The following is a 26,818-nucleotide window of genomic DNA, read 5'->3' on the forward strand; positions in this document are numbered from 1 at the left end:
GCCATTTGGACCCAGTTTTGGAGGCTGTATGTGTCAAATCCATGGGGATTCAAAGATTAATGAGAGCTAATCTTTTGTTTTACATACCTCTGTATACCTATATAATTAGGTGGTTTTCAATAAATATATTTAATCAGCTAAGCACAATATAAAGCAAAAATATGACCTTTAAATGTCTTCTAATATTTTTTTTCTCTTTCACAGCTATATCAAACAGGATGATAGAGAGGATATTTTCAGGAGCAGTAACAAGGTAACTTTTTTTATATGCTGCTTTAAATACAGGTAATCCAATTTAACGGTCAGACTTGTTTATGAAAAATTGAAAATTAAGTTCCTAGAACAGTTGAGTTCCCCTGAAAATCAAAAGCTAATTTCAAGGATTCAGCACTGTCACTCCAAATTTTTAAATCCACTGTTTCAACAGGAATTTTTGTGTTCCTGCTGCACAATGTACTCTGTGCAAAGGTCTTTGATTTTGGTAAATAAGGTAAAGCAATGTTGTAAGATCTAATTTGGGTTGGGAAGAAAGTGAAAAGTGATCACTGGCTTTCTCTTATCTTTCCATTTGCCAATTTAAAACTTTAAATGAACTCCAGTTGTTAACTCAAATTTTCATTTGAAAGCTTTTTCTACTAGTGTTACAAGTAACACAATTTTTCTCTAACTTTAGTTATATTAACCTTATTTATCTTAAGTGTGAGTACTTTGTGCATTTGACAACAGCGTATAGGAGCTTCAATTTTTGTTGATGGTCATTTGTATTTCCTGTCTCATGGAATAGCTATGATGACTAGGACTGGCTAGAAAACAAGAATTCCATTTCGTGAAAAACTGAGGTTTTAACATGTAGTTCCTCCTCAGAATGAAAACTGGACCTTTAAATTTTTTTGTTTAAAAATGAGAGAACACCACAGTAGAATAGCCAGTAGTCCAGTGCTCACTTGGGATATGGACGACCAGGATTCAAATCCCTGCTCTGCCTGATTCTGCCTCTCTTGCGCTCTCTTTGGCCCAATGAATATGTAACTATTTATACCAGTGATGTGGACCCCTACAAAATAGCAAATGGAGGGGTGGGCTATTTTGGAAATTTAGACATTGTCTGCAGACCCACAAGGGTCCACAAGTTGAAAACCATTGATTTACACAAAGTGAAACCACTCCAACAGGAGAGAGAGACTGAGTCTATGGCCTGGTGGTTAGGGCATGTCGTGAGTGTAGGGGGGAAGGGTAGCAACCTTTATATCTGCTTGGCAGCTGTACTGGATTGCCTTACCTGTAAAGGGTTAAGCAGTTCAAGTAATCTAGTTGGCACCTGACCAGAAGGACCAGTGAGGAGAGAAGATACTTTCAAATCTAGGGGGGAAGGATTTGTTTTGTTGTTCTGTGGATTGTTCTCTCTCCGGAAGGAGAGAAAAGCCAGCAGGTACGCTAAATCTCCAAAACCCATACCTGGGATACTTCAGCTAAAACCACAGAAACTGTAAGTAGGTCAAGGAAATGCGTTAGGTAACTTTTTGTTTTGGCTTGTGAATTTTCCTATGCTAAAGAGGTAGTTTCTTTCCTGTTCTGTAATTGTGAAGCTGAGTCCAGAGGGGAATCCTCTGTGTTTAACATTTTTCTATTACCCTGTAAAGTTACTGTCCATCCTGATTTTGCAGGTGTGATTCTATTACTTTTCTTTATTTATAAAGTTCTTTTAAGAACTGATTGATTTCAGTTTCTGAAGACAAAGGGTTTGGTCTGTGCTCATGTTGCTAAAGCAGCTGGTTAGTATTTTATTCTCAAGCCACCCCAGGAAAGGGAGTGAAGGGGCTTGGGGGGATATATTGGGGGATAGGGATTCCAAGTGACCCTTCCCTGAATATTTTGTGTAAATCACTTGGCAGTGGCAGTAATATCAAACTAAGGAATTAGTGCCTTAGAAAAGTTTAACCTAAGCTGGTAAAATATAAAAGTTTAGGGGGTCTTTCATGTGGGTGTCCACATCTCTACCCCAGAGTTCCAAGTGAGGGGGGAACCCTGACAGGGCACTTGCATGAACCAGGCAGAGCAGGGACTTGAATCTTGGTCTCGTACATCCCCCTATGAGTGTCCTAGCCACTGGGCTAGTGGTTATTCTGGAGCAGCTGTTCTCTTATTTTAACCTATACATGAAACCTTCACGACAAAACCAATAAGTATGAGTGAAAAATTCAGTTTTGATGAATTGGCATTTTTTGACCCAAAAACCAGTGGATTTGTACAATTCTCAGTCTGCTCGAATGACATCACACTCATGCAATGCTTTTTGGCATCTCACATGCATGCTGTTCCTGAGGGCTAGCAAAGGGGGTCTTGACCAGTAAATGTAGCAGAAAATCTGAAACCAAAGTGGCAGTAGGCAACCCCAGAGAGGAAGACATGTGCTTGGGCATGTTTCATGATGCTGCTGTCAGACTTCCCAAAAAGATCTAAACATCAGCAGGGTATCAGAAAGGTGCTTAAAAACAAGAATTCTCTACAGGAGAAATCTCACAATGTGCTAAGCCAAGGCTGCTTATCGAATTATTTTTTTAATTGGTCAGTTTTTTGTAAAAATCGAAGTTCTCTTTTGGAAGGTATAGGACACAAAGGAAGTTGCTTGGAAACTGTAATGATCAGTGTAGTATAAGAACAGAAATGAAACGGAAGTGAAACCAAAAATAATTCAGGAAGTATTGTGTATATATATGTGGGCTGTCTTTCACGTGAGTTAACTGTGATTAACTCAAAAAAATTAATCACAATTAGTCACAGTTTTAGTCACTATTAAACAATAGAATACCAATTGAAATTTATTAAATATTTTGGATGTTTTTCTACATTTTCATATATAATTGTATTCTGTGTTGTAATTGAAATCAAAGTGTATATTTTTATTACAAATATTTGCGCTGTAAAAATGATAAAAGAAATAGTAATTTTTCAATTCACCTCATACAAGTATTGTAGTACAATATTTGCGTGAAAGTGCAGCTTACAAATGTAGATTTTTATTTTATTTTTTTAAGTTACTGTGACAAAGCTCTGTTCTTGGCTCTATGGGTCCTGCATTTCCTGGAGGATTTCGCTAGCCTCAGAGGCTCACTGTGACCTTCCATGTAGCCCTTCTCTTTCTAGAGGCAAGGGTCACAGCCTACTGAGCCATTTTCATTGTAAGTCAGCAAGGGAGGTGAGGAGAAGCTACCCTTCCTTGCACAGTCTCTGTTGTCTCCCACTCTCAGTGATTAATCAGGGGGCAAAAGAGGGGAGCCCCCGGGCCTGCCCTCTACTCCGGGCCCCAGCCAAGGGACCCTATAGTATCCGCTATGGTAGCTGACTTTTTAGAAACAGGATGCGTACAATTCCCTGGGCCACTTCCCCACAGCAGCCCCCACTTCTTCAATATCCATCATATTCACCCTTACCTCAGGGCCTCCTTCCTTGTGCCTGATATGGTTTGTACTGCTCAGTCTCTCCAATGGTGTGGGTTCCTCCTACAGCTCCTGACAAACCCCCACCTGACTGACTAGGAGGTTAACTAATTTCAGCCAGCCCCTAATTGACTTCAGGTGTCCCAATCAACCTAGCTGTGCTCCCTGCCTTCTGGAAAGATCTTAATTGGCTCCAGGTGTCTTAATTGACCTGGAGCAGCTGCCATGTGCTTATCCTGGTAACTGGGATTTTTTTAGCCTGTGGATAATATATATATCTTCCACGACTTTACTATAGCCATCTCGCCTTACCCTGTCACATAACAACATTGTTTTGTTTTTGAGTGCAGTTATATAAAACTTCAGAGCCTCCAAGTCCACTCAGTCCTACTTGTTGTTCAGCCAAGTTTCAGGGTAGCAACCATGTTAGTCTGTATCCGCAAAAAGAACACAAGAACTTGTGGCACCTTATAGACTAACAAATTTATCTGAGCATAAGCTTTCGTGGGCTGCAGCCCACTTCATCGAATGCATAGAATGGAACATATAGTGAGGAGAGATATATACATACAGAGAACATGAAAAGATGGGAGTTCCCCTACCAATTCTAAGAGGCTAATTAATTAAGATGAACTGTCAGCAAAAATACTTTTGTAGTGATAATCAAGATAGCCCATTTAAGACAGTTTGACAAGAAGCTGTGAGGATACTTAACATGGGGAAATAGCTTCAGTGTGTGTAATGGCTCAGCCATTCCCAGTCTCTATTTAAGCCTAAGTTGATTGTATCTAGTTTGCATATCAATTCAAGTTCAGCAGTTTCTCATTGGAGTCTGCTTTTGAAGTTTTTCTGTTGCAAAATTGCCACCTTTAAATCTGTTACTGAATGGCCAGAGAGGTTGAAGTGTTCTCCTACTGTTTTTTGAATGTTATGATTCCTGCTGTCAGATTTATGTCCATTTATTCTTTTGTGTAGAGACTGTCCGGTTTGGCCAATGTACGTGGCAGAGGGATTGTTCAGCCAATCGCTAAGACAAACAAGTTTGTTTACATTTACAGGAAATAATGCTGCCCTCTTCTTATTTACAATTTCACCAGAAAGTGAGAACAGGCATTTGCATGTCACTTTTGTAGCTGACATTACAAGGTATTTACGTGCCAGATATGCTAAACATTTGTATGCCCCTTCATACTCCGGCCACCATTCCAGAGGACATGATTCCATGCTGATGACGCTTGTTTAAAAAAAGTGTTAATTAAATTTGTGCCTGAACTCCTTGGAGAAGTGCATGTCCCCTGCTCTGTTTTACCCACATTGTGCCATATATTTCATGTTATAGCAGTCTTGGATGATGACCCAGCATATGTTGTTCATTTTAAGAACACTTTCACTGCAGATTTCACAAAACGCAAAAGTTACCAATGTGATATTTCTAAAGATAGCTACAGCTCTCAACCCAAGGTTTAAGACTCTGAAGTGCCTTCCAAAATCTGAGAGGGATGAGGTGTGGAGCATGCTTTCAGAAGTCTTAAGAGCGACAGTCTGATGCAGAAACTACAGAACCATCAAAAAAGAAAATCAACCTTTTGCTGGTGGCATCTGACTCAGATGATGAAAATGAACATGCATCGGTCCGCACTGCTTTGGATTGTTATAGAGCACAACCCGTTATTAGCATGGACACACATCCTGTGGAATGGTGGTTGAAGCATGAAGGGACATATGAATCTTTAGCATGTCTGGCACATAAATATCTTGCAATGCCGGCTACCACAGTAGCGAGAGTGCCTGTTCTCACTTTCAGGTGACATTGTAAACAAGAAGTGGGCAGCATTATCTCCTGCAAATGTAAACAAATTTGTTTGTCTTTGTAATCGGCTGACAAAAAGTAGGACTGAGTGGATTTGCAGGCTCTAAAGCTGTACATGGTGTTATTTTGAATGCAGTTATTTTCTGTACATAATTCTACATTTGTAAATTCAACTTTCATGACAGATTGCACTACAGTACTCGTATTAGGTGACTTGAAAAATACTGTTTTTTACAGTGCAAATGTTTGTAATCAAAAATAAATATAAGGTGAGCACTGTACACTTTGTATTCTGTGTTGTAATTGAAATCAATATATTTGAAAATGTAGAAAAAAATCAAAAAATATTTAAATAAATGGTATTCTATTACTGTTTAACAGTGTGATTACACAATTTTTTTAATCACTTGACAGTCATTCTCATATATCTATCTATATCTATATATGTCCGAGAGTGCTTGGAAAGCAACAAAGGAAGAGCGACAATTATATGTTTTGCCAGAAAAGTATCATTGTCACTCTCTTTGTTGCTTTCCAAGCACTCTCGGATTAGACTACAAAATGCTGTGCAACTTTTTGTATTTTTAATTCAAACATCAGAGGGGTAGCCATGTTAGTCTGAATCTGTAAAAGCAGAAGAGAGTCCTGTGGCACCTTATAGACTAACAGACGTATTGGAGCATGAGCTTTCATGGGTGAATACCCACTTCGTCGGATGCATGTTCTGGAAATTTCCACTACATGCATCCGTTGAAGTGGGTATTCACCCACGAAAGCTCATGCTCCAATATGTCTGTTAGTCTGTAAGGTGCCACAAGACTATTTTCTTAATTCAAATGTAATTCTAAAAATTTTATATATACATAATAGCGAACCAGGTTGTCAGCCCTACTTGCTGCCTAAGCAGCCATAATCATAGGACTGGAAGGGACCTGAAGAGGTCTTCTGTCATGAATGCAGATGACTGGACTAGGGCTAAGTATTGTCTAGACCATCGCTAACAAGTGTTTGTCTAACGTGCTCTTAAAAATCTCCAGTGATGGAGATTCCACAACCTCCTTAGGCAATTTATTCCAGTGCTTAACTACCCTGACAGGAAGTTTTTCCTAATGTCCAACCTAAACTGCGCACGCTACAATTTAAGCCCATTGCTTATTGTCCTATCCTCAGAGGTTAAGAAGAACAATTTTTCTCCCTCCTCCTTGTAACAACTTTTTATGTACTTGAAAACTGTCATCACGTCCCCCCTCAGTCTTCTCTTCTCTTGACTAAACAAACTCAGTTTTTTCAATCTTCCTGCATAGGTCATGTTTTCTAGACCTTTCATCATTTTTGTTGCTCTTCTCTGGACTTTCTCCAGTTTTTCCACATCTTTCCTGAAATGTGGCGACCAGAACTGGACACAATACTCCAGTTGAGGCCTAATCAGCTGCCTTAAAGAGCCAGCTGAGAATTCCTCCTCACCGTACGCTGTGCCACCCACTTCCTCGTTCTTTCATACGGGATGTGTTAGGGCTGAGACAGCACATGGAGTGTTGCTGATCCTGAGCCAGAGCTGCATTCCCTAACTTCAACTATGATGTAAGCTTCTGAGTAAATTTTAAAATTAACAAAATTAACATGAACAAAATGAAAATGACCCTTTTACAGTGAAGTCTAGTCCCAGTTTTGTTGCAATATTTCAGTGCCTTAAAATACTTGCGTATTCTTGTTTTCCATTTATGTCAATACCTGGATTGGTCTTTAAGGGGCAGAAAAGCACAGAAAGAAGGAAAACTTAGCTACGCTGATTTTGTCTGGTTTTTGATATCTGAAGAGGACAAAAAGACTCCAACTAGGTAAGAGTTAACTGACACCTGAGCATAACTAGAAACTGGCTTTATTAACTGCCTCTAGCTATAAACTGGCAGAACATACCTATCTGACTTGACCCATTAAATTCCAAAGCAATTTACATTTGAATACTTCGAATTAGTGTTTTTAATCTGTATGTTTCATTTGATTTTCTTTGGCCTCTTTTCAGCTGTTGAGTCTGATTCATTTAAAGAGGGGTTTTATGTTAGAGGAACGTTTTCAAATATATCAGGCTTAAACAATCTACCTATCCTTCATATAAAATTATTTCTAACTAGATCTGGTAATTTTCAAAGCTCTTACTTTCAAACAAGGGCTTCCCTGAACATGTTCATTCCATTCTGACATTATAGTGAGGTTATAATGCCAAATGTGTGAGACAGATGTCACTGCACAAGCAAAGTGAATCTGAACTGGTAAGGAGGAAGTTATTAACCCAATACTAATATATAGAAAAAGTAGAGTGTAAAAGGAAGCTGGCTACGGAAATTTCTTTATGCCAGAATTCTCTTTTCAGTTTTGGTTCTTCATTAATTCCTCCTCAAAGCACTTTTTTTCAATGCCTATGAATATGGTTAACTGAGGCTATGTCTACACTACCTCAATAAGTCGACCTATGCTACACAACTCCAGCTTTGTGAATAATGTAGCTGGAGTCAATGTACCTTAGGTCGAGTTTCCCCGGGGTCGACAGGAGAAAATCTTCTGTTGGCTTAGCTTACTCTTCTTGTCGGGGGTAGAGTACAGGGATCAACTGGAGAATGATCTACAGTCAATTTGGCAGGTCTTTGCTAGACCCATTAAATCGACTGCTGGCGGATCAATCTCCGGGCATTGATCCCTGCCATAGTGTAGACCTGCCCTAAGTAGTGCTGCTATTTTATGGGGTTATATTTTATTCCACCTTAATACGGAGAAGGGATAGCCATGCAAATAATGCCATATTGCAATGCAGAATTTGGTTCATCAAAGACTTCAGTAAGAGCTGCGTTATGACAGAGCAGAACTCTGAGGTGTTGATGAAATATAAGGTAGTTCTTCAGTGTGAACTCTTGTAGGAAGCCAGAATTTGACTCTTAATGACTTCACTTTCCATTGACTTCACTGGGAATTGTGGCCAAATATCGGAGGTGGAATTAGGTCCTCCTACCTACTTAATTTACAGGTATTTTTAAAATGCACAATATAGCTTATCCTGTATTGTATCTGAGTCAGCACCTAGTGAGAGAAGTGTTTATGCAGAAGTCTGCTGTATCATGATAGTCCATTCTTGACTTAATGCAAATCCCTACTAGGTATGCTTAAAGCTATGCAGTGGGATCTGTGAGCTGTCCAATGTCTGTAAAAGTTTGTGGTTTTTTTTAAATGTAGATGTTTGCCAAGACCCATTCATGCAGTAAACAGTTAGTGTTATCACTTATTTCAGCATTGAATACTGGTTTCGCTGTATGGATCTTGATGGGGATGGTGCATTGTCTATGTATGAACTGGAGTACTTTTATGAGGAACAGTGCCAAAAACTGGATAACATGGCCATTGAACCTCTACCTTTTGAAGACTGTCTGTGCCAGATGCTGGATCTTGTAAAGCCACAATGTGATGGTAAGGGGCTTCTTTCCATTCTATAACTATTTTCTGCACTCTCAGATTAATTTGGTCTTGGCCTATGGGGTCATCATTGGGCTGTGTTGTGAATCAGCCTTTGTTAGTTGATCAAGCTTAATAAACTCCTAATTAAGCAGAAGTAGCTGTTCACTGATCAGCCTAGACTATCAGTCTGCTTTTATAGTAAGAATCAGATTGTTAGGCCTAATCTTCGTTACTAGTTCAGCAAAAAAATTAGTCCAGAAAATACGTTGGTTAATAGTTCTGTAACGGGGTCCTTCCACTGGAACATGTTTGTGCAAGTGAAATGAAATGTCTGCTGAGTGAATTACTATGCGCATTAAAATCAAGAGGACCTATTTTAAAAATTTTTAGTCTTTGTATGAATCCAGATGCTCCTTCTCATAGCTAAGCTGATTGTGCTTAAAAACTGAAATCCTGCATCACTGACTGCAACCCAGGGCTGTCTGTCTCACTTCAATTGACAGGCTCCCTAGTGCAACTATAGTTTTTCTCATTTCCCGTGTGCTCCTACGAAGAAACCTAATGTTTGACAGAGATTAAAAGATAAATGAACTATTAATCAGCTGTGGAATGACTTGGCTTAGACAAGGTCAATCATTTTCAAATGTTAGTGCCGAATGTTAGTATCCTAAATGCATATTTAGGCACCTAAAAAGTGGCCTGATCTTCAAAAGAGTTGAGCAGCTCACAGTCACTTAAAATTCATTAGGGGCTTACTGCATTTTAATACTCCTAAATTTGACCCTTAGCTGATGAAACCTACAGAAGAAACTCAAGTTTAATATAGAAAATGTTTTTCCTGATGACACAAACTCTTAAATATTAAGTGAGCATCAGGCTGTAGCAACTGATCCATTCTGCGGTTTTCCATAATCCACGTAATTTTGCTTGTCTTTCCTAAACTCCTTAAGGTACTGAAGTATACAACACAGTAATCTGTATCCTTTATTCTGCTTATTCCTACATCTTCAAGCCACTTTCATCTGCTCCACATGTTGGAAGCTTTGGCTTCTAGCTCAAGATAAGGCTTTGGAGTCCATCAGTCCATTATTTGACAATGCACATGACTCAGGCTGTCCAAAAGTAATGTCTAAATGTCTGTCTGACTACGGTTAGGTTTCCTGTAACCTATTTCAGTAACAACCAGCCTTGTATTGGTTTCCATCGAACAGATTTGCAGAGCAGATACATGAAGTTCCAAACATATAATGTATTCACAAAATATCATTGCATGGACTCGGCATTGTAGCATAAATGTAGACCTGGCCTATCTGTTTTTTATTTTAAAGGTATAGGTATAGGATGAGTAGCTCAGTTCTCTTATCTTTGAGAGCATCTATTAATTTTTCTTGTGGAATTAAATTTCAATAACACTTTCTTATTGACACTTTTTATGGTATTATCTATACGTAGTCATATTTTTTTCCTAAGACATTTAAAGTGATCTTGCTACGTAGATGTCATGCACTCAGTTCTTAGACATCCTTGGATTTTAATAGTCTCCTGAAGCGTGAATCTGTTGTACTTGCCTATAATTTTTGTTCACTGAATATAGTAATTATTTTGAAGTCGCACACTCACCACCCACCTTCCCTGCTCAAATTGAGGGCTATTTAAAGGTTACAGAACTTCTCTAATGTGGTTGAAAAGAAACTGACTGAAGCATTAAAATATGCTGAGAGTTGGGGAGTTGCCCAGATATTAGATCCCCACCGACAAGGACAAGGGAGTTAACCAACACCCGGGCAGATGTTGAACAACCATCAACAGCCATTGTCCAGCAAGGGAGTTACAATTCAATGACTCACTTGCACTTTGTTGGTATGTGGTAAAGCTGGAGGGCTGAGGAAGGGGTAGTGGGAAAGGAGAGCTGGACTGAAGCCAAACATGTGGTTCACTGGACTGGAGGAGGAAGAGGCAGGTGGAAGGATTGTAGAAGGAGAATAGTAGGGGAAGCTGTTATGGAGAAATAGATGAGGAACCAGGAGAAAATCCTGGGGGCAGATGGACCCCAGCAGAAGCTACACTGACATCCAGGAAGACTTGCCTTATGGGCATTCAGGGAGCATTGTTAGCCCTCCATGGGAAAGGAACTATGCTTTTGTACATGTGGGGGAAATAAATAAGACAGCAGTGAGAGCACAAAACCAGCTGAGAAGTTGCTCCCAGCTGGTTCTGAAACAGCAGGAGCCCTTCAAACCCATAAGTGATTAGAGAATGTGTCATCTTAACTAAGGAGTTAACCACTCTAAACATAGGCTTCAATTCTGCACGTGACCCCGCACAGGCAGACACCTGTACTTCAGTGATCAAATGTTGAATTGAAGTTTTAAATATTCAAGTTTATCATTAAACCAGTTTTAAGGCAGATTGGGACCTGCTATAATTTCTTTATATAAGACACCCAGAGCATATCAAGTCACTCTCCATCAAAATGGCTACTGAAAATTGTAACTTTAAACTGAAATAGTGCTGATAACCTTAGATTTTTAGTTCTTGAGCAAAATGGGGACTCTTTTTTCCTTTTAAATTCACAAATTTGCACTTTCAGCGAAGGGATAAATTACAGCTCAATCAGTTTATATTTTTAAATATTTTACTACTTATGTCTTAATCTTTTCCCAGAGAAAATTACTCTCCATGACTTAAAGAAATGTAAGTTAGCAAACGTGTTCTTTGATACCTTTTTCAACATTGAAAAATACCTTGACCATGAGCAGAAGGATCAATTTTCTATGTTGAGGGTAAGAAAACTTTGTCTTGTTAAACATAAACATACAAAATGTAATACCATGCGGTATGCATACATTTAATGCATAAATAAAATGTTAAAATTGATTCTGTTCAGGATGGTGAAAATGAAAGCCAAGAGATTTCTGACTGGGAGAAATATGCTGCTGAAGAGTATGATATCCTGGTAGCTGAGGAGGCAGCTGGTGACCAGTGGAATGATGGGTAAGAACGATATGGGGAATGTTAATACTATGAGTTAGCTAAACTAATTAGAGTACTGCGTATTAAACACCTTTTGATGTCTATCATGACCCTGCTTTCATACCCCCCACTGTAGGAGTTCCATATCTAGGTATGTGGCCAAGGAACCTTTTTGAGCAGTAGATTAGAGGGTATTGAGGGGGCCCAAGAGGGCATCCTCATGCATCTCAAGGAGTACATTCCAATGACAGAGGTATAAAAGCTAGAACTAGTTAAAGTTTTACAAAATTTGTCACTCTTTTTTAAATCAATTTTTAAAAAAGCAGTTTCACAAAATGTATTTAAACATGAAAAAATTTCATTTACAGAAATATCTGGTTTTCAATAAAATATGTGAATAAAAACCTTCAAAAAAACAAAAGAAGGGTCCATTTCGGACCCTGTAAAATAGAAACTGCTTCAAACTATTACACAATTTTATTTTTCTTCTCTAATAAATACCTCACCCATCTAATCATGCCTCAACTACTCCTATCCAACTGCCAGAGCAATCACAAAATCCAACATCTACCGTACTCCATGCAAGTCTTTCAAATCTAGTTTTTAGTAGTCTAAATACTTTTATATAGTAAGTGTTTAGGACTCAGGTTTTGTGTTTGCTGTTGTAGCTTTAGACCACTACTTAAATTTTTGCCTTTTTATTTTTTTAAAGTTGCAGTTGGCCTCAACAAGATGTAAGATCTGTTAGAAAGAATAAAGGGTGTTGATGTTCCTGGGTTTTCCACCTCAGATGGGCATGAAAAGTGCCTTTATGCCTCTGAAAAGGGCATTCAGTTACATGCTCTGGCGCCTGCAAAATCTTCTCTAAAAAGAACCAAAAAGACTGCAAGCCTCTGTTCTAGAGCTTGTTTGCGCAAGGGATTCTAGTAGCTTGAGTCCAAGAGGCCTCTTACAAAGATGTGTCCAGGCATAACTAGTGAACTTTTTGCAAATTCCCAGGCTGAAAGACCACTATCATTTAAATGTTACTGATCTCCTGAATGTCTGCTTTTAGGAGTCAATGCAAACCCTTTATATGTAAATACCTATTGGAGAATGGAAGGGAAATATAAATCCCAACACCATGAAGCTAAACTGAAACTGGTTATATTTCTTAGTTTCATACTTGTAAATCTAGCATCTGTAACATGATGCCACAGCAAAGTAATCAGATGTTCCTTCAGATTCAGCTATTTGTGGTTTTATATTCTTCTGCTGATGCAGGTTTTTTTTTTTTTCCTGGTAAAAACAGAACACTGACATTCCTTCTGTAAAATTTTAGGGATTCTGATTTCTCTGACTACTAGCCTTGCCCAGGGCTAGGGTAAGGAAATGTTAAGGTAAGGATGCTTGTTTTGAGAAGGTCCAGAGGTTCCTACTGGTGCAGGGCTGCATGTTTCTAAATATCACATCCTTGCATAAGATCCAGAGTTGAGTTTGTTTAATGTTCTTAATTTCTAACTTCTCTCCTCCTAAGCATCAACATCCCCAGTTGACAGGGTAACTAGAGTATGGTTTAACTGATGTTTCCCTATGAAGTTTGCTAAATATTTCTATAAGCATAATTTACCAGTGTTTCTAGAGTCTTGCTTCTCAGTGTTTTCTTGCTATATAACTTGCACCACTCATTGCCTTAAGATTAATTTTCTGACCCTTTAATCATTGAGGTGGGTGTTTTAAAGTTACAGTAGATTCTGCTGATTAGCAACCAGCCTCAGTTGCCAGCAAAAAGTTGCTATTGGGCAGTGAAGGGCAAGTTTTTGAGACTACAGCCAGGGAAGGAAGTGCTAGGATGTGCCTTCCCTGGCTGCAAACCTGCCTGTGGAGAAGGGCACTGCTGCCTGGATGCAGGGGTTTTCTATAGGTAGCAGAGGCGGTAGGGGCCCACAGATGCACAGTACCTCTCCATTTGCTTTCTGGGGGTTAGGGCTTAGCACATCGCACATCTCAGCATTCCCTGGGTGCAGCCCTGCTGGGGTGCAGTCTGGAAGGTGCAGGGAGAGTTACCAGGCCCACGGCCTCCCTTCCTAGCCTGTAGCCCAGACCTCCTGCGTGTGCCCCAAGTTTGTGCATTGCAGCCCCAAAAGGAAGCACTGGAACAGGTTGAGTACCAGCATAGCCCAAAACTTCTTCCCTGGTTGCAGCCTTGCAAAGCTGCCTGCAGTTGGGGCCTTTCTTCCAAAAATCATTCTCAATAAGCAGCATGCCATTGCCAAAAGCTGAATCCCATTAGCATTGAAATCACTGGGATGTTGCTTTTAACCTGAAGTTGTTAATATCCAGGTTGCTATTAAGCAGAATCTACTGTACTGGTGTCCTAATTTATTTTAATCTTTCAAGTTGAGGCAGTGCATTTCTGTTGTCTGACTGGAGCCAGGGTGGATAAAATACTCTTTTTGTATTTTAAAAAAAAATAGATACTGGATTTCTTTATTTAAATTTAATACAAGTTTATTTTTTTAATCTGTTTAAAATTACATTAGAAATTGATAATGTGTTAAGGCCTAAACCTGTTAAAAATAACTATTAAAATCATTTAAATTAAATACAAAAAGTAGTATTAAGCAGTACGCACTTGCTGCCAAGTTTTTAAAAGAAAGTCAAACCACTGAACTAGTTGAAATCACTAGCTGAGCCCCTGGAACCAGAGTTTAAAGTGCTAAACCAGTTTTTTCTGAGCAGAGAAACCAGCAAGCGTGCAGAGAATTTCTTTTATTTCAAATTTATTCAGCTTGTTCAGATCAGTGACTAGCATATTCAAAGTTAAGAAGCCAGTTGGGAGTTTGGAAAACAAGAGAGCTTTTTTTTCCTCTTCCAATCTATAAATACAAATTTGGTATGAAAGTATGAGATCTTCTAGTTCTAAAATCCAGGGTGACTGGAAACAATCAGTTCAATTCAATAACTACTGCTTCCTTTGTCTAACAACTCATGTTTTGATACTCCTTTTTTTCTTGTGTCTAGCACATTTAAGGTAGTTCTAGGGTTTTTTTAAAATGCTGTTTTATGCATTTTTAATTGAATTTGAATTTTCATCCAAATAGAGCTTGACACAATTCACAAATTAACTTTTTTTAATCTAGTAAAAAAAAAAGTAAACTATAATTTCTTAAATAAATGTGTATACATGTAGCGTGTACTACTGGTTAGCAAAAAGAAGCACCAAATGTAATGTAAAGGCTATATTTAGTTGCAAATCAGTGTTCTAATGGTTACCAACCAAAGAGAATGTCTTTCCTTAGGAAAATAACTAATATATAAATGCAAAACACAATTAAAATTGATGACTTAAATCTAGGTTTCCTGCTTCCTGATTTAAATCATGATTTAAGTCACATGGTCTAGATTTCCCTCAGCATCTGAATTGCAGATGCTGGGACTGGATGACAGGGGATGGATCACTTGATGATTGCCCTGTTCTGTTCATTCCCCGTGAAGCAGCTGCCTTTGGCCTCTGTTAGAAGACGGGATACTGGGTTAGATGGACCATTGGTCTGATCTGGTATGGCCATTTTTTGTGTTGATTTAAATAGATCCCCCCTGATTGAAACTACCAATATTTATAACTTACTGATCTTGCTTTATTGGGCTTCCAGGCCTAGATCCTACATTATCAATGTAGAGACCGCTGGCTTGGAAGTACCAAATGATTATATCTCTAATACATCAAAACTAGGACAGCTACTAAAATCTATGTGTACAGTAATAGGTTGTAGTTGGCAAGTGAGTTTCAAGAAGACTCAAAACAAACAAATACTAGTGTTCAGGAGTAGGACAAGACAAGTTGTTTTGTAGACAGTTTAAAGTTGGCTCACAGTTTAAATGCTGTTAAAAACAGATTTTATAAAACAAACCAGTAAAAATGTTTTTACAATTTTATTATTCCAAAGAAACAGTTAAATCAGGGGTAGGCAACCTATGGCACGCATGCCAAAGGCAGCACACAAGCTGATTTTCAGTGGCACTCATATTAGAACCTTTATTTATTTTACATACAACAATAGGAGTTATATATTATAGACTTATAGAAAGAGACCTTCTAAAAACGTTAACATGCATTACTGGCACGTGAAACCTTAAATTAGAGTGAATAAATGAAGACTCAGCACACCGCTTCTGAAAGGTTGCCAACCCCTGAGTTAAATAATAATCTGAAAATGAAGCAGACTTCATTTGACTTTTTGTTGAGGCCAAGAGAGAATGCAAAATTATAAATAGTGACGAGTAAACTGATTTTAAAATAAAGATCTTTTTTTTTACAATAGATGACTGAATTGGCATATGGCTTTGTTACTGCATATATAAAGAAACTGATTAGCCTCCTGGTCTCTTGTTTTGTTTTGTAAGTGGTAGTGTTGGCCTTTCTTGATGTATGCAACTATCTGAAAATCCAAATTTGTTTTTAAATTCAGCAAAGTTTGTTCCAATTAATCCTTTGGGAATATCAATAGTGATACTCCCGTCTTGTCTGTTAGAACAGCTAACTTAAGCAAAGCTCAGCTCCTGACATCATGGGATTCAGTACAGTCATATCTAGAAACAGGGCATTCCAGTACAGATTTTAACCTTTCTTTTTTAGATTGAGAATTCCTATTAATTTGAACGGTGTTTGGAAAGTGAGAGGAAAAAATAAAGGACCTAGACAAAAGTATTTTACCTATAAAATGTTAAATAAATCTGTCTGAAGCTTCTGATACAGTGGGTGTGTGGGCTGGGCTCTTTAGTAATCAAGAAGTAACCAAAGTACTGCATAAATGTTGGCATATGTGCAACTTAAGGAGTGTTTAAATACCCTTTTGAGTACATGGGTGTCTTTAAACCAGGAATAACAGAGTGGTAGTGCAGGATGAAAATCTTATTTACTCTCTTCCAAAGTGCAGGTATCTTCTGGCATGGAATAGAAATTGGTTAACTTCACCATATAGGACGGTATCTATGGGCTGCCACCCTTTATGACTGAAAAAAGGTGTTGCCACCTCTTTCCTTACTGCACAGTGTGTGCACACTGGCGTAAATGCAAACAGTACATTCTGGATGTTTGCTTTTTTCGAAGAATCTATTTCAGTCTCCAAAAGAAGGAATTAATGGTGTAGAAGACTGTAAATTATAGTGTCTGTTAGGAACCCCATAATTATGGCTGAAGAGTCACTTTTATTATAAACCCTTGTTTTCAGGCATGTATAACATCAGTGAAAAATTTAACCTTTAGACTGAAGTTTCTCATGCTTGTTCTCAGCCCAGTGATTAATATTTTGGGGAAATTTTGAGAGATTGTTTGGCTGCTTTTTAGGATTATCTGAATATGAAAAAATGTCTAGTATCAAAGACACTTTTCAGATGTATTATATTGTGCCCTAGAACTCAAACAGCTTCTTAATTTAAAATGTCCATCAACTGAATCTTAAATGGGGACAAATATATTCTGATGTATGAACATTTATTCTGATTACGAAGAATGAATCAAAGTACTAAACATTTGAATACTTTGCTTACACAGAGTGAACATTCCATTGATTTAACACACCAAGCTGTGGAGCTCTTCTTACATGCTTATAAATATCCAGGACTTTGCCACATTGATTTTATTGATCAAGGTTAAGGTATAAAAAGGCTCAATCTTAACTAGGTATCCTTATTTCTGAATTCACTGTCCCTGTTCACCTAATCTTAGAAGGCACCTGAAACTTTACAGGTAGGGACTCATGGTAGAGCCTGACAGACATGGTGGACCCATTCAGATATTATCTTAGCAGTGAATTCAGTCTCTAATTCTCTCACCTCTACATTAAATTGACATAGCTGGGACCCTGTAATCATAGTTGCATCTAGCTGCCCCCATTCCAAAATTTCTAGTATCTGGGATGCACAAAACAATTTGGATGTGAGATCTTGTGATCATGTGTGTGCGTTTTTTTGGCAACATATTGAAAAACTAATGCAGTTGTGTTTTAATTGTGCCATCTCTTACTTTTTTATAGTGGCAGTGACTAAAATCAGCATTTCTATATTGCTAGCTTTCAGCGCTATCACACAGCTGTTCTGCCTCTCCAAACAAAATGTTGAAGGGCCACACTTAAAGCACTGGCATCAGCATATTGCACTGATCCTTTACAGTGTGTGGGTGTGGGCAGTGATTGTCACTGAGACAGGGGAAAACTGTACTAGTGATGAGAGCCATAGAAAAGCCTATAAATAAACAAAACTCTATTCCAGGGGTAGGCAACCTATGGCACACATGCCGAAGGCAGCACGCAAGCTGATTTTCAGTGGCACTCACACTGCCCGGGTCCTGGCCACCAGTCTGGGGGGCTCTGCATTTTAATTTAATTTTAAAGAAGCTTCTTAAACATTTAAAAAACCTTATTGACTTTACATACAACAATAATTTAGTTATATATTATTGACTTACAGAAAGAGATCTTCTAAAAACATTAAAATGTATTACTGGCACGTGAAACCTTAAATTAGCGTGAATAAATGAAGACATGGCACACCACGTCTGAAAGGTTGCTGACCTCTGTTCTGTTCTCTTCTAAAAATTCAAGAAAAAATTCTGATCTCACCTCTGCTTAACACACTTTATTATAAATGACTGCAGTCATAATCAATTTTCCAGCTCTTAAGACTTCTCACAAGTCCATCTCTAACTTGTAGCCCAGTTCACTTCCTACAAGACTTCTGCTTCTGTCTCCCCTAGCCAGCTTCCATGCTGTCACCTACTTGTGTGCCCAGGCTGCTGGGCTCCTAGTACAAACAGTGGTAACAGCATTCAAGTTAGGATTTTTCTGTGGCCAGATTCTCTTATTGGTGTGCCGTACTGTGACAGCCTGGCCTACTGGAAATTCACTCCAGGGACGACAGGTGGAGCCATGGCCTATCCAGTAGGGGAGGGCATCTTTAATTACCTTCATGCTGTGGGCTCCCAGTGGAGTTCTACCTTGTATTTGAGAATCAAAATGGCAGATTTTGGTCTCTCTAGATTCTACTTTTTGTTCCACTGAAAACAAAAGTGTTTTATGTTTGTCCCAATTAGGAAGTTGTATCTCCCATATGGCTGATTCTGACTAGCCTGGTGTTCAAAGGGAAGGAGAAGGGTAACCGGGCTATCTGTACTTTCTGATCAACAAAGTATATGGTAGAAAGGAATTGTGGGAAGTGGGGGCGGCTATCTTTTCAGCTCTTCTTTTTCACATTGGCATTTCCAAACTCTGGCTAGCAGACAAATACATTTTGTGAGCAAGAACTTTGAGAAGGGCTGCTGCTTTGGAGGGACTGAGCTCTGCTGACCAGACAGTCCCCTGTGCAATGAATTGCTGTGTCATAGTATCTTTCCCCAATCTGAACCTTAGAGTCCAAAAGTTGGGGTACTAGCATGAATTCCTCTAAGCTTAATTACCTGCTTAGATCTGATAAGCTGCCACCAATCAGGAATTCCAGTGCCTGATACACTCTGGTTCCCCCAAAACCTTCCCTGGGGACCCCAAGACCCAAATTCCTTGAGTCTTACAACACAGGGGAATAAACCATTTCCCTCCCCTTCTCCTCCCCTCCAGGTGTTCCCTTGCTGGGCTCCTGGAGAGAGAGAGAGATTCAAGCTCCGTGAATCTAAAACAAAGGGATTCCACCCTTCTCCCTCCCTGTTAAGTACAGACTCAATTCCCTTGAGCCTCAACAAGGGGAAAAAATCAGACAGGTCTTAAAAGCAAAACTTTTAATAAAAGAAAAAAGAATAAAGAAAATCACTGTAAATTCAAGATGGAATATTACAGGGTCTGTCAGCTTCTAGAAACTGGAGAAAAAGCCTCCTCCAGCCGAAATACAATTTAAAATACTTCCAGTCAAATACTCATTAGACCTCTACCAGCCAGATACACATTTGCAAATAAAGAAAACCAATTAAAAAAGACTAAACCGCCTTTCTACTTGCACTTACTACTTGAATAGAAAATTAGAGCCTGTAGTATGTCCAGTCATTCTCAGATCCCAGAGAGAACAAAGCAAAACCCAAAAAACAGAAACAAAGGCTTCCCTCCACCGAGATTTGAAAGTATCTTGTCTCCTGATTGGTCCCCTGGTCAGGTGTTTGGTTCCCTGTTTGTTAACCCTTTACAGGTAAGAGACATTAACCCTTAACTATCTGTTTATGAAATGCTGGCACAAAGTTGTGCTTGTAAAACTTGTGAAAATCTGGGCCAGTATTCCTATTCAGTGTGTCTGTGTGACAGGTACTGTTCAGTAGTAAGTCAAATAGCAAGTGTGGATTTCAGCCCCATCCTGGAATAGGCTGCAAAGAACTTAATAGTAACAGTACCATTAAAGCTTTCTGTCTGGACTGTGTAATTGCACAGTCCTTCAAATACCCAACTAAAGTTGTTCAGTGATTTAAAATGAGTATTTTTACACACAGATCTAGTCTCTGTTCTGTAACCAGATGGACGTAATGTGAAAGGGTGTTAGTGAATTCTGTCTTCTTGGCACCATTTGCTGTGAGCCAGTTAATTTAAGTGAGAATCAGTGGATCTGAGAAATTACACTTACGTTTTTAAGGCTTTTACACACTTGTAAGGGAAAACTGACTGGTGTGTTCCATTTTTAATTTGTTTAAAGTAGAAGCCTTACCCTCTCCCACTCCAGCACAGGCACATGTACATAGTTGTGTGGCTAAATCCCATCTAGCCCTTGAAATATCTCTCTGCTAACATTTATAATTATTAGAGTTGTGTGGAGAACAGAAATTTTGTTTCATGGAGGATTTTGAAATGTTCTTTCATTCCATTTAAGAAACCTAGAATTTCTAAACTCTTTGTGAAAGAAAATTCTGAAATAAAATTAATTTGGGGTTGATTGAAATGTTTCATTTCAATTTTGACATTATAATGCGATACAAAATTTAAAATTCAAAGTCCTATTGAAAGGAAACATTGAAATGTTTTGTCCCAAAAATGTCAAAATGGGAGGTTTTGGCAATGTGAAAACCTTTTTTTGTTTTCTCTTCTGTATGACACTTTAATGAAATCAACACAATTTCACAGTATTTAATTTTAGATGAAGCTGAATTCTCTGAGGGAAAATGATTACACCTAACTTTTTCTAACTAGCTCTAATATTAATGTCATTTTACTTTAGGGTTGCCAAGTGGATTCGTGGTATATAAACAGTATAGGCTGAGGGTAATCTTTGATCTCTGTCAGTTGCTAGAAGAATGATCTTGTGATTTGTCACATCATGCCACTTTAGAGTCTGATCCAAAGCCCATTGAAAGCAGTGGAAAGATATGTTGTTCCTTGTTGAGGAGGCAGTAGACAGAGAAACTGTTCTCAGTAAGTGCTCAGAAGTGCTACTTTCTGTAGAAAGACAGCGTCTGTACAGAATGGCGGCCCTCAGTGGTAGTTTGGATGACAAATGTGAACCTAAGATACCCCGGCTCAGAAAATGACTGAGGCCTGATAAATGAGGTATTTTTAAACTGGTCATGAGATGCACTGCTTTCTGGGTGCTAGAAACTGGGGGTCATTCAGAAAACCTTCTTAAAATTCTCTAAATTTTGGAGTGGTATGCCCAGTTAAAGCAACAATGCGGAAATTGATCTTGCTGGATACTGCCAAAATCAGTGGAAGTCATTCTTTTGATCTGGATACATTTTAGCATTTATCAAGTAGCCATTTGTCATTAATGAAAAAAGTTGGCTTTTGTTTTCTAGCATTTGCTTTGTTTGATTTACCACCCGCTTTCTACCACTGGGTTACTGTGGCTTCCTCCTCATTAGATCCACTTTTAATAACATAGTAGCTTCACTATCCTTCATATTTTGATACGTTTCCAAATCTAATTTCTACCTTTCTGAAGAAGGGAGTTTGTTTCTTGTCCAGTACATGTATGTGGTGCATTTGGCAGTCTCCAGCTCACCTACAAGTACTCCACTTGCACACTAAGAATTTGAGTCCTTTTAATTGATTCAATTCCTACTATGGCTGGTGTAATTTTTATGAAAAGGGGTATAAAATCACATAACATTTGAGCTAGAGAGTAAATTAACCAGTACAACTGGTATGGTAACTTCCTCGAGTGTTGCTATATTCAAACTAAGTTTACCTACACTTATGTGCTGCTTAAATTTTGTCAGAAGTAAATCTCTTAAGGCAGGTGCATCATTAGTACACTAATGTCTACGCACTTCCCTGTGATTCTGGGCCCCTCTTTAATTTGTCTTTTTATTCCTTGTCTGTTTTCTAGTTATGAGGCAGAGCTGAATCCTGTAGACCATCAGAAGGCCAATGTCCTAAAATTTCAGATGGAGAAAAGACCTTTCTTTGAAATGCCATCCCATCTGGCTGATGTAGATTTGGATGACTATGATTATGAAGAGGACTTTGAGTAATTCTGATCAACACTTGCAGAAGGAAAAGGACAGTCTGCAGCAGGTCTGCTACAAATCTATAAAAATTCAGTGGATTTGTCTTGAGAGAAAGTAAACTTAGTTCTTTGTGCTACAAAATAATCATTAGGTTATCATTTAAAGAAAATGAAGTGCATTTGTATGGAATGACAACTTTTTTGTATTTATTCAGTAGTTTAATAGTTTGTAAAATAGATTAAAATATTTATTTATAGATGTTGCATAATTCCTTAATGGAATAGTAACCATATTTAAGTTCTCTAAAGTATTCTATTGGTTTTAAGAGACGACTATATAATTCTCTCTATAGCTGATACATAGTGCACTGACCACCTTCATCCTGTATCTGTGAACCGAAGTCCCTGTGCTAGGATGGGAAACAAGGAGAATGCCTGTGCTCTCGTGGCAAAAATCTAGTAACCGTATCATTGGTAAAGAGAATGAGAGTAGCTGTGAGTGAATGATTTGGCTCAGTATTTTTGAGTTGTTTCATTGGACAAGCCAAATATATTAGTGCACAACGTAAAATACTTAATGCCTGAAACAAGCTTCTCCTCTTTCCTTTCCACTCCCTCATTTTATTTGCTCCAACTTTCTTTGCCCTTTTAAACTTCAAGTCCTTTTATTGATGTCCATTCTCAAATACTAAAGTCTGTTTGTGTTCATACTTGACGGCGAAATGGGTATTTTACTCCATGTAGAAGGAACCAATTTTTTTAATCCTTGTATAAATGTTACTTGATCTGTGATGTGCACTAATCTGTGGGCATTCAATGTTTTTGTTTGTTCCTCCTTTTCAATGGTTAGCTATTGACACATTCCATAAATATTCAAACAAATAGTGTCACAGCAGCTTGAAATTGTCTCCTCACCTGCCTACCTATGGCAAGAGATTGCTTACTAGACAAGTTGACATTTGTTACTCAATGAAATCATAAGGTTGTAGTGCCTTGAAATGTATAAATGTAAGTGAGAATTTAGGTATGGAACGTTTTCAGCAATACTTTACTGCTAAACAGATTTTCATGTAAAATGTACAAAAAGATGTAAGTTATTTTTGTTTGCGGTGTAAATCTGTTTAAAATGTTTAAAGGATCATGTTTGTATTTTCAAATAAAGATTTTCATACATGTAATCTACTTGTACTCACCTGTTACAGACAGCAAATGTCTTACTATTTTAATTTCACGATGCCTTTTAAAAAATACTACAGGTTATCCATGTGTGTACACGCTTCTTTAAATGGTAAGCTTGGATCAGTTTGGCATACTTATTCAGAACTAAAATCTGAAAAAATCCGTAGGAGTTTTCCACTACTTGAGGAAGGCAATATGTTTCTAACCTGCAGGAAGGTTGCTGTACAAAACAAGCAGGATATTGTGTGATGATCTAAGATACTTGGTAGCCCAAGTTATATCTCAATGTCACATAATGAAAGAATACCCTTTTTGTAACATGAGCACTAGTGTTGATTTCCAGTACCAGCGTGTAATAAGAGAAAAGGCAAGCAGCATTCTAATCACTTAATCAGGATTATAAATAGAACCCAGTCTACAAGCTTTTGCATTTTGTCTAGTGGAAGTTCACATAAATCTAACTTCTGCGGTCTTGTAACACATTGTAGTCAACAACTAAGTCAGACCCTGAAGCCAAATTTCTCAGCAGACTTCATTTCAAGCTTCGTCATGGCTCCCTGAATACCACAGAGGATGATTTGCATTGCGGTGAGTAAGCTGACTTCACAGTGCATGCTCAGATACAACTTTGAAACCCTAACCCTAACCCTCAACCTGGCTCCCTTATATAGAAGCCAACTTGTAAAAGCATTTGTAAACATAGGCATGCTTCTAATGGCCTAGTTCTCCTCATGAGCTGCTATTCCTGCACTTAAAGTGCAGCTCTAGTCTGAGAAGTGACAAAGTATAGTAGTATGAGGTTCCGGTGTTAGACCTCATAGCAGTGGCTTTTATATTTTTGTAAATGGTCACTTTTACATAGAGAATCTGTCATTCTGGTTGTCTTTCATTGCCAGTAATCAAGGTTCTTTGAGTTATTGGCTGTGTGCATCCTAATGTGGAGAATCCATAGGGATGTGCACTCTTGATTGGAGATTCTTTTTCATCAGCAGTGTTCACTGATCCATGCCTGCATGCTATACAGCCTCAGACAGCGTATATATGGGGTATGGCAGATATGCTGCTGCTCCAGTTCCTTCTTAACCACTTGCAGCTTAGCTGTCAGACACTACATCAGGGATCGGCAACCTTTGGCATGCAGCCCATCAGGGAAAGCTGCTGGCCGCCCGGGAGGGTTTGTTTACCTGTAGTGTCTGCAAGTTTGGCCAATCACAGCTCCCACTGGCTGTGGTTTGCCGTTCCAGGCCAATGGGGGCTGCAGGAAGAGGTGGCCTGGTGACTAATTCTATAGAGGACTCATCAAGTGGAACAGTGAGTACCCCAGGACCCTTTGCTCCAGGAAGATGCTTCAGTAGAACAGGAGCTAAAGGCAGAGGAAGAGGCACCCCTTTCTAATGAATTCTCTCTTACTATGCAGTTGATTTTAGTCTTTCAAGAACTAAGGAAGAGTGGTTAAGACTTTACAGATCCTCCTAGAGAAGACACAGGAACCCCACCATTCATTAGTGGATACTGTGCATATCTTATCAAGGCAAGAGAGCAAATAGCAGAGTCCCGGAATCCGTATTTGGACCAATGCTATTCAAAATTATTCATGAATGATCTGGAAAAAGGGGTAAACAGTGAGATGGCAAAGTTGTGGATGATAACTATCTTGAGTGATTTTGTAAGTCCAAACCGAACTGTGAAGAGTTGCAAAGGAATCACAATACATGGTGATTGAGAAAAAAGTGGGGAAAAAGGCAGATGAAATTCAATGTTGATCAATGCAAAGTAATGCTCACTGGAAAACATAACCCCAACTATACATACACAATGATGGGGTATAAATTAGTGTTACCACTCAAGAAAGATCTTGCAGTCATTGTGGATAGTTCTCTGGAAACATCTGCTCACTCTCCAGTGGCAGTCAAAAAAGCAAACAGAATGCTAGGAAAGGGATAGAAAATAAGAGAGAAAACTATCATGACATTATATAGATCCATGGTATGCCCACACCTTTAATACCATGTGCAGTTCTGATCCCCTGAGATCAAAAAATATTACAAATGGAAAAGGTACAGGAAAGGGCAAAAAATTGATTGATATGGCACAGCTTCCACGTGAGGAGAGATTAGAGACTGGGACTATTCATCTTGAAAAAGAGACAACCAAGGTAGGATATGATAGAGATCTATAAAATCATGAATGGATGGAGAAAGTAAATAAAGCAGTGTTTACTCCTTCACCTAACTCAAGCCCCAGAGGTCACCCAATGAAATTAATAGGCAGAAGGTTTAAAACAAACAAAAGGTACTTCTTCACACAACACCCAAACTGTGGAACTTGTTGAAGGCCAAAAGTATAACTGGGTTCAAAAAAGAGTTATATAAATTAATTGAGGACAGGTCCATCAATGGCTATTACCCAAGATGGTCAGGGATATGATCCCATGCTCTGGGTGTCCTAGGCTTTGACTGCCAGATGCTGGGACTAGATGACAAGGAATGGATCACTTGATTGCCATGTTCTGTTCATTCTCTTTGAAGCATCTGGTATTAGCCACTGTTGGAAGACAGGATACTGGGCTAGATGGACCATTGGTCGCACTCAATATGGCCATTCTTATGTGCTTATGACTTAAGAGCACAAGGCAAGTGGACTTGCCAGTAGCTGTCACTTCACAGCAAACTCCTTGAGGTCAGGGCAGTTTGGTACACATGTTCATTTCCTACCCAAGATCAAGGACCACTCAATAAGGGGTATGATGGACAGCAAGGAGAAGCAAGAGCCCAATCTTTATGTGCAGAGGTAAAAAAAACTTGGGAATTACGGCATAACCCACCAAATCAGCATCTCAGCAATGTACATACCAGGTCTCCAGAACACCTGAGCAGATTTTTCAGTGAGGATCATGAGTGGGAGCTAAGCAATCCTACCTTTCAGGAGCTCTTTCACCTGGAGCTCCCCAAAAGATACATCTCTTTACGATGCTACTCAACATGAAATGCTGATGTTTTCTTGGAGGTAAAGTCTCAGGCATAACTTTTTTTTTTTTTTTTAAAGAGATACCTTCCCCAAACCTGGTCTCGAGCTCTACTAATATTTATCTTCTAACACTGTTGCTATGCTGGGTCCTGAACAAACTGGAACAGGAGAAAGCAGTAATTATCTGCATAGCATCTACCTGACTAAGGCAGGTATGGTTCCCAGATATCTTTTCTGCAATGTGCAGATCATCAGACTAGATCGTGATGGTCCCTTCTGACCTTAAAGTCTATGATTTGCCTGTCTCTGAATCCATGTCTTTGCCTTCCTTTGGTGGTAGACCTGCTGACCCAAGAATCGGGCACCTTAGCCCACCTATCTTTCCTCCTCATCCTTCAAAGCCATGGCTCTCAGGTGTAGAACAGGAATTGTTCTATTGTTACCACAAGAAAAACTTACCTGCAGAAGAGGAATCATTTCCAGAAATCAATCTCCTTCTGAGTCTCACCTTTCTTATTTTCTTGATCAGCTATTGAACTTAAAACCTGCATTTGTCATTAAACATAAAATCCACCTTGCTGCCATTACAGCCTTTCATCTACCAGTTGAAGAGATT

At 38.8% G+C, this 26,818-nt stretch overlaps 1 protein-coding gene across 2 annotated transcripts in view; it reads left to right on the forward strand.

The window, feature by feature from the left end:
• The window catches only part of PPP2R3B (protein phosphatase 2 regulatory subunit B''beta), a 100,697-nt gene extending 77,463 nt beyond the window's left edge, over positions 1 to 23,234 (forward strand). For both annotated transcript variants that reach the window (XM_050919459.1, XM_050919468.1), the window contains 6 exons: positions 205 to 253; positions 6,996 to 7,085; positions 8,528 to 8,703; positions 11,356 to 11,474; positions 11,579 to 11,685; positions 21,937 to 23,234. In XM_050919459.1, coding sequence (XP_050775416.1) covers positions 205 to 253; positions 6,996 to 7,085; positions 8,528 to 8,703; positions 11,356 to 11,474; positions 11,579 to 11,685; positions 21,937 to 22,081 — 686 coding nt within the window. In that variant the 3' untranslated portion in view covers positions 22,082 to 23,234. The remainder of the gene's footprint in view (positions 1 to 204; positions 254 to 6,995; positions 7,086 to 8,527; positions 8,704 to 11,355; positions 11,475 to 11,578; positions 11,686 to 21,936) is intronic.
• The last annotated feature ends 3,584 nt before the right edge of the window (positions 23,235 to 26,818 follow it).

The sequence above is a fragment of the Gopherus flavomarginatus genome, chromosome 1, assembly GCF_025201925.1.
Source record: "Gopherus flavomarginatus isolate rGopFla2 chromosome 1, rGopFla2.mat.asm, whole genome shotgun sequence".
NCBI lineage: Eukaryota > Metazoa > Chordata > Testudines > Testudinidae > Gopherus > Gopherus flavomarginatus.